Source organism: Etheostoma spectabile, chromosome 9 (assembly GCF_008692095.1).
Source record: "Etheostoma spectabile isolate EspeVRDwgs_2016 chromosome 9, UIUC_Espe_1.0, whole genome shotgun sequence".
Taxonomy (NCBI): domain Eukaryota; kingdom Metazoa; phylum Chordata; class Actinopteri; order Perciformes; family Percidae; genus Etheostoma; species Etheostoma spectabile.
This window is the reverse complement of record NC_045741.1, coordinates 29,226,775-29,234,354: the sequence shown is the minus strand read 5'-3', so window position 1 is coordinate 29,234,354 and position 7,580 is coordinate 29,226,775. Positions and strand designations below refer to the sequence as shown.

The 7,580-nt window shown below is 40.6% G+C and overlaps 1 protein-coding gene across 1 annotated transcript in view; it reads left to right on the top strand.

Annotated features, from left to right (window-relative positions):
• Positions 1–2,033: 2,033 nt before the first annotated feature.
• Positions 2,034–7,580, top strand: part of dhcr24 (24-dehydrocholesterol reductase) — a gene marked incomplete in the record, with an annotated part of 6,953 nt that continues 1,406 nt past the window's right edge. The window contains 5 exon segments of the mRNA XM_032526042.1: positions 2,034–2,448; positions 4,001–4,156; positions 5,607–5,712; positions 6,202–6,320; positions 7,424–7,580. Coding sequence (XP_032381933.1) covers positions 2,218–2,448; positions 4,001–4,156; positions 5,607–5,712; positions 6,202–6,320; positions 7,424–7,580 — 769 coding nt within the window.

The following is a 7,580-nucleotide window of genomic DNA, read 5'->3' as shown; positions in this document are numbered from 1 at the left end:
GGGTATCCTGCTCTGCCTTTGAGAAAATTAAATCTGGAATCTTCCCCTAATGAGGTCATAAGGGACAAGGTTACCTCCCCTGTCTCTGCTTAGCCCACCCATGAGAAATCATTGCTATCAAACAAGCAAAGTGGCAGTTGGTCAAGGCCAAAGAGACTTCAGATACAGTATTAGGAGACCACTAAGGTCTATATAAAAGAGACTTCAGATACAGTATTAGGGGACCACTAAGGTCTATATAAAAGAGACTTCAGATACAGTATTAGGGACCACTAAGGTCTATATAAAAGAGACTTCAGAGACAGTATTAGGGGACCACTAAGGCCTACATAAAAGAGACTTCAGATACAGTATTGGGGGACCACTAAGGTCTATATCAGGGGTCTCAAACTCAACTTACTTGGGGGCCGCTGAAAGTAGAGTCTGGTGGCTGGGCCGCATCAAGTATTCCAAAAAAACAACAACTATTTCCTCCAAACATTTGGCTTTAAGCCCTAGATCTGATATGGTTGTGAATTTCACAACAACAGACATCACATTGTCAAACTCAGGCATTTGCCGCAAAGAGTACTTAGCTAGCTTGACAACCGTTACGCCGCTGTCAGGAGACTAACGGTAGCCATAAGTGACAAGCGCAATGACAAAAGTTCAGAACGGCGGGCCGCACTAACAACTTAACTTGATGTCAAGTAGGGGGCACCAAAATATCATCCCGCGGGCCGCAATTGGCCCCGGGCCGCGAGTTTGAGACCCATGGTCTATATAAAAGAGACTTCAGTACAGTATTAGGGACCACTAAGGTCTATATAAAAGAGACTCAGATACGTTTAGGGGGACACTAAGGCTACATAAAAGAGACTTCAGATACAGTATAGGGGACCACTAAGGTCTATATAAAAGAGACTTCAGATACAGTATTAGGGACCACTAAGGTCTATATAAAAGAGACTTCAGATACAGTATTAGGGACCACTAAGGTTCTATATAAAGTTCAGATAAGTTTTATTTAGGGTGCCATAAGGTTTCTATAATTCTTTTCATGTCTTTATATATTATTTTTTTTTTTTTTTATTTGTGTTTTTTTTTTTTATTTTTTTTTTTTTTTTTTTTTTTTTTTTTTTTTTTTTTTTTTTTTTTTTTTTTTATTTTTTTTTTTTTTTTTTTTTCTTTTTTTAGTGTTTTTTTTATTTTTTTTTTTTTTTATTTTTTTGTTTTTTTTTATGGTTTATTTTTTATTTGTTTTTTTCTTTTTTATTTTTTTTTTTTTTTCTTTTTATTTTTTGTTTTAATTTTTTTTTTTTATTTTTTTAAATTTTTATTTTTTTTTTTTTTTTTTTTTTTTTTTATCTTTTTTTTATTGTTTGTTTTTTTATTTTTTAAATATTTTTTTTTTTTTTTTTTTTACATTTGTTTTGTTTTTTTTTTATTAAATTTGTTTTTTTATTTTTTTTTTTTTTTTTTTATTTTTTTTTTTTTTTTGTTTTTTTTTTTTTATTTATTATTTTTTATATTTTTAAATTTTCTATTTTTTATTTAGTTTTTTTTTTTTTTTTTTGATTTTATTTTTTGTAGTTTTTTTTTTTTTTTTTTTTGTTTTTTTTTTTTTATTTTTTTTTTTTAAAGAGACTTCAGATACAGTATTAGGGGGCCATCAAGGTCTATATAAAAGCATCTAAAGAGCACCATGTCATGGGGCCTTTAATATATATTATTTTTTTAAAAAGACCTGATTTATTTGATCCTCGAAGTGATCATAGGAATTGGGAATAATGATAGGAAAAATAAGTTACGTATCTGCCTGTATTCATGCACTGAATAGCATAGGCATAAGTTTAGTGTTACTAAAGACTGTTGCTTAAAAACAGCTGGGAGCAGGCTGCATGGTGTGACAGCCTCTCTGCTTTATGATTGGTAACAGGTCAGAAAGGGTACTGCTTGCAGTCACTTGTGTGGCCAATGAGCGTGAAGGGTTGCTGCTCGGTCCCGCCCAGTTGGCAGTCGTAACCAATGGGTGTGGAGTAGGAGAAGGGCCGACCGGCCACCTAGCAACACTCACCTATCGCAGTGAAGGGGTGATCGGGTTTGGGGTTGGCGTAGTCGATGCGGAGTTTTCCCCACATGTATGTCCCAGCGGTCGGTGGGAGAGTGGAACTAAAGAGTGTGGGGATACTTTAGACTGGAAAACGTTTCCATTTGGGTCTAAACTGACCAGAAACGATGGACTCGCTGTTGTATTTAGCCGGCTTGGTCGTATTGTTCCTGTTGTGGATCAAAGTCAAAGGTCTAGATTACGTGATCGTTCACCAGCGGTGGATATTTGTGTGTTTGTTTCTGCTTCCGCTCTCCGTTATATTTGATGTGTATTATTATGTGCGTGCGTGGCTCATATTCAAGATGTGCTCTGCGCCCAAACTGCACGACCAGCGCGTGCGAGACATCCAGCGACAGGTGAGCCATCATCATCATCATCATCATCATCATCATCATCATCATCATCATCGTGTGTGTGTGTGTGTGTGTGTGTGTGTGTCCTATACCAGTGTTGACATTTGATCATACAGTGTCTGTTGTTCATAAAAGCTGTGTATAATTGGTACAGTTCAGCTTATGATAATGTATCCTTTATTAGTCCCACAAGGGGAAATTACAATTTACACTCTGTTGTTACTACACACATTACACACAGGCCTGAATCACACACACATGTACCTATACTAATGGAGAGATGTCAGAGTGGGGGGGGGGCTGCCCATGGAAAGGCGCCTTGAGCAGTTGGGGGTTCGGTGCCTTGCTCAAGAGCGTTAATCATGTCATTATGACTTGATGAATAAAGTGAAGAGTCACCTATGTTACATTTGTTTTGCAAGGAATCGTGGGTAGTGAAAAACTCATAGCAGTGCATTGGGATGTAAAAGTAAAAGAAGAGGCTTACACTTAATTATTAAAAGATACATTTTCTGTAGAGCCCCATAGCTGTCTCAAGGCTGTCTTTGAAAACAACTGTAACATTGTTACGGCTCTCATAATTTCAAAATCTGATGGTTGTCCTGTTAAAATGTATTCTTGATGTGTATTTTTCAATAATAGTGCTGATTTCCTTGGATTTGGGTTATTCGGGCCTGCAAGTTAATGTTCGGTGTATCACAAAATGTGTTAATTTAACCAGTCAACATGGTTCAATCACAACGACATAATGCAATGTCCATTCCTATTCTGGAAATGAAGTCTCATGCATGTGTGTAGTGTTGTTTTCTGTCAGTATTTCTTCCACTGGAAGTATGTGAAGGCATATCGCTGTTTGACATTATCAAAAAGGACATTTTAAAGTACCAAAGATTTCACGTGCTGTGGTACAGATACAATTTATGAGAGGATTTATTTGGGAATTTAGGCAAGCTGTGAACAGTCTGACTATGCTGAACATGCTGACTATGAGAGAGGGGGAGCACCATGGGGGTCAGAGCAGACCGACACCTAATACCTTGATTACCTGAAATAATTTGGTCAGGTGAGAGGAATCTAACACAAAGTACAGATGAATGAAACTGGCCACAGGCCTGTGAGAGTTTTAGCCAATCATGTGGACTCTAAGGGACAAATAAAGTAAAGACACATGCAGGCGTGTAGGAATGATGAGTTGCAAAGATCACAAAATACACTCTTTTTTTTTTAAAGATTATTTTTTGGGCATTTAATAACCGGACAGCTGAGGATATGAAAGGGGAGAGAGAGGGGGAGTGACATGCAGCAAAGGGCCGCAGGCCGGATTCGAATCCGGGCCGGCTGCGTCGAGGAGTAAGCCTCTATACATGGGCACCCGCTCTAACCACTGAGCTATCAGGGTGCCCCACAAAATACACTTTGAGGAGTTCAAATGAGCTGCCAAGGCCTTTGACCTCAAAGAATGTCCTTATTGGTGAATTAGTAAATTAAGGTAAATAGTCAGGTATACTGTGTAATAGTCATCCGTTCTTCTCGGTGTCATGTGTTCTGATTCCAGGTGCGTGAGTGGAGGAAGGCCGGCAGTAAGACCCACATGTGTACGGGGCGTCCCGGCTGGCTCACCGTGTCTCTCAGAGTGGGGAAATACAAGAAAACCCACAAAAACATCATGATCAACATGATGGACATTCTGGAGGTGGACACAAAGAGACAGGTAGGAGGATTCAACGGACGCTTTGCGTTCAGGGCTCACTAACACGCTAAACTAAGATGGTGACCACGGTAAATATTATACCTACCAAACATTCTGCACGTTAGCATGCTTACATTAGCATTTAGCTCAAAGCGACACTATGCCTAAGCATGGCACGGAGCAACTCGCATGGCTGTAGACTCTCAGGGGCCATCCCCACGGAAACGCTTTTTGGTGAGAAACGCCCATGTTTTGCATCGTTTTTGCCGATCGTCCAAAAGAATCCTGTAAACGCACCGACTGAAGACACACTTTCAAAAAATTCAAAAACGGCGGCCTTGCGTCTTTGTTTGGACTTGGAGCCACATACTTTCATATCGATGACTTCATCGCTAGAGCCCGACCGATATATTGACGGGCCGATATTAGACATTTCCCGATATATCGGTATTGGCATTTATAATGGATGATTAAAAAATACATATTATTTATCGTATTATTTTAGTGAGAACTCATAAATAACTACAAATAACTAATGTTAGTAACTAATGCCTGTTCATGTATTGTAATGCGTTTCTTGATTATTATTTTTTTTTAAATGTTTATATCGGCCAGCATATCGGATTTAAAAATCCTTTATCAGTCTGTTGCTAGTCATCGCCACATCCCTCAACCTCTATGCTTCAACCTCTTACCCCGCTACGACGTCTCATAACAACAATGGCGGTCTACATGCTTGTGTTTACGCGCAAGCTCCGCCACTTCTTCTCTCCGTTTTTTAGTGATTTCTGTGGCAGAAACAGCGCTCCCTATAGGCCTGGAATATGGAATAGCGTGTTGGTTACCTTAAACTAAGCCTTCTCTGGATGATCCTTAGAATAGATGAAATACAGTTAAAAAACCTCCATGCTTAAATATTCCACCTATCATCCGTTTTTTGGTGAATTTCTGTGACAGAAACAGCGCTCCCTTTAGGCCTGGAATATGGAATAGCGTGTTGAGTCATTCACAAATGGATCTGTTCGGACGCACATATTCTTTAAACAATGCCAGGGAAGACGGGGGGGGGGGGGGGGGGGGGGGGGGGGGGGGTTGCTACGTGTGGACGTGGCCTTGGCCCTGGTTACAGTTGTGTTCGTCATTTACTTTGCTTATGATAACTTTGTACTCACTAAAGTTACTGCTTAAATTGTAAGCCTAACCAGCCTTAATCCACTTCATTTAAAGGTAAAATTGGCTTAATCATTTTCCAGTTTACTTTCTTTTTCTTCAAAATAAATTTGACTGACATGTTTGTCTAAAACCTGTGTTTGATCCTCTGACTGCCTCTGTTTTTGACCACATTGGAAACTTTAAACAGGGGCGCTGTATTGTTTACTTTAACTGTTACTAATTAAAATGTACCTGGCTGGATTCTGTATTGTCAGCCCGATGGCGGATCTTTACTCAGAGTAATCTTTGTTTTTTTAAGGTGGTGAGAGTAGAACCGCTGGCCAACATGGGTCAGGTGACCGCTCTCCTCACCTCTATTGGCTGGACGCTGCCTGTGCTGCCCGAGCTCGATGACCTCACTGTGGGTATGTAATTTGTATTACTCTGGATTATTTTCTGGGGAGTGATCATAGAGTGGCATCATCTGTGACTCTTGGGTTTCTAGAAATAGACGCAATTATGATTTCCACAGCTCATTGTTCAATGAGGCAGATCCTGCATCTCCTCAATCGATCACTGTATCCTGTTAGGAGCACCAGCGACTTCTCTAATGCAGTTAGAGGATTGATGGTGTAGCTGGAAAGATGAAACTGGGAGGAAATGGCTGCCGTGTTGGAAGCACCCCAGGATCGGGTTTCATAATGGATTTCCTGATGCCATAAACTGTGCATCAACAATCTAATGTTTTCTCACAAGGCCACGTCTACATTAATTTATCCTCATGCACCCGCAAGCACAGACTCACTCTCTGCTTGTGTGTTTGTACGCTGTTGGGTGTTACCTGTGAGGATATTGAATTACTCAGGGCAAATCTTGTATTCTCTCTCTCTCTCTCTCTCTCTCTCCTTCCTCAGGTGGTTTGGTGATGGGTACAGGTATTGAGTCATCCTCTCACATTTACGGGCTGTTTCAGCACATCTGTGTCGCATTTGAACTGGTCCTAGCTGATGGCAGCTTAGTACGCTGCACTGAGGTAAGTATTGCGGATGTGTGCCGTAGGGCTGGGCGATATGGAGAAAATCAGATATTGCGATATTCTTGACCAAATACCTCGATGTCAATATTGCGGCGATATTGTAGTGTTGACAACTGATGCTTTGACAAAATACTTTCAGACCATAATTACACCAGTTTACTATAATGCAGCCTTTAAAACCAGGAAAAGACAACGCTTATGACATATCATGATATTACGATATCCAAAATCAAAGACAATATCTAGTCTCATATGACGATATTGATATAATATCAATATATTACCCAGCCCTAGTTTAACCAGTGATCTCTCATGCACGAGATGGGAAGTCTTTATGACAACTCGTGAACTCTGAGCTTTCAGAAAATTTCCACTTACGCGGTTGTGAATAAAACAAGGGGGGGGGGGCGTTCATATGGATTAGTGTCAGTAACACGAGCCCACTTGAAGGCTCGATAAGCACTCTTCCTCTATCACATTAACACACTCGTAGCTGGGCTGGACCTTATGTTTAAGCCAGACCCTCCCCAGAGGTTATTATCTGCTTTGCACCCTCTCCTTGACTTAGGAAAAATTGCAAATCTGTCCACCCTAATTTTCAATCCTTTTACAATGCTAATACCCAAAATCAGTATAAACATTTTTTTCATGGTTGAAGGGAAAACAACACAAGGGTTACGACCAAGACCGATCTCAATTACTACAACACTGATATACATTTTATGTTTTCAAACAGTCCCTTACCAAAAGAGAGCCAGACTAAGTTGGATGGCGTTTTTTGCCCCAACGTCTCCTTCCAGGCAGCGCGGCAATGGTCATGTTTAGGGTTAAGGTTAGCTGCCTGGAAGGCGACCTTGGAGGCAAAAAACACCATCGAGCAAGTTGAACTTGTCAAGTAAAGCCAAAAGAGCGGTCTCCTTGTGGAGAAGATGAAATGGCCGAAGCGCTGAGGCTTGCTAATGGTTTAGTTCCCAAAGCCAATATGCGAGGCAAGTAGCCTCACATTAAAAGCCCAGAAGGCCAAGACCACATTGATCACCGCAAAAGTGGCCATAGAATTGTACATGTTCAAATAGACAATTCATCTGTCTGTCACCTAGGAAGAGAACCCGGACCTGTTCCATGCCGTCCCCTGGTCCTGTGGAACTCTGGGGTTCCTGGTCGCAGCAGAGATTAAAATAATCCCCGCTAAACCCTGGGTGAAGCTGCGCTATGAGCCGGTCAGAGGGCTGGAGAACATCTGCAAACGGTTCACTG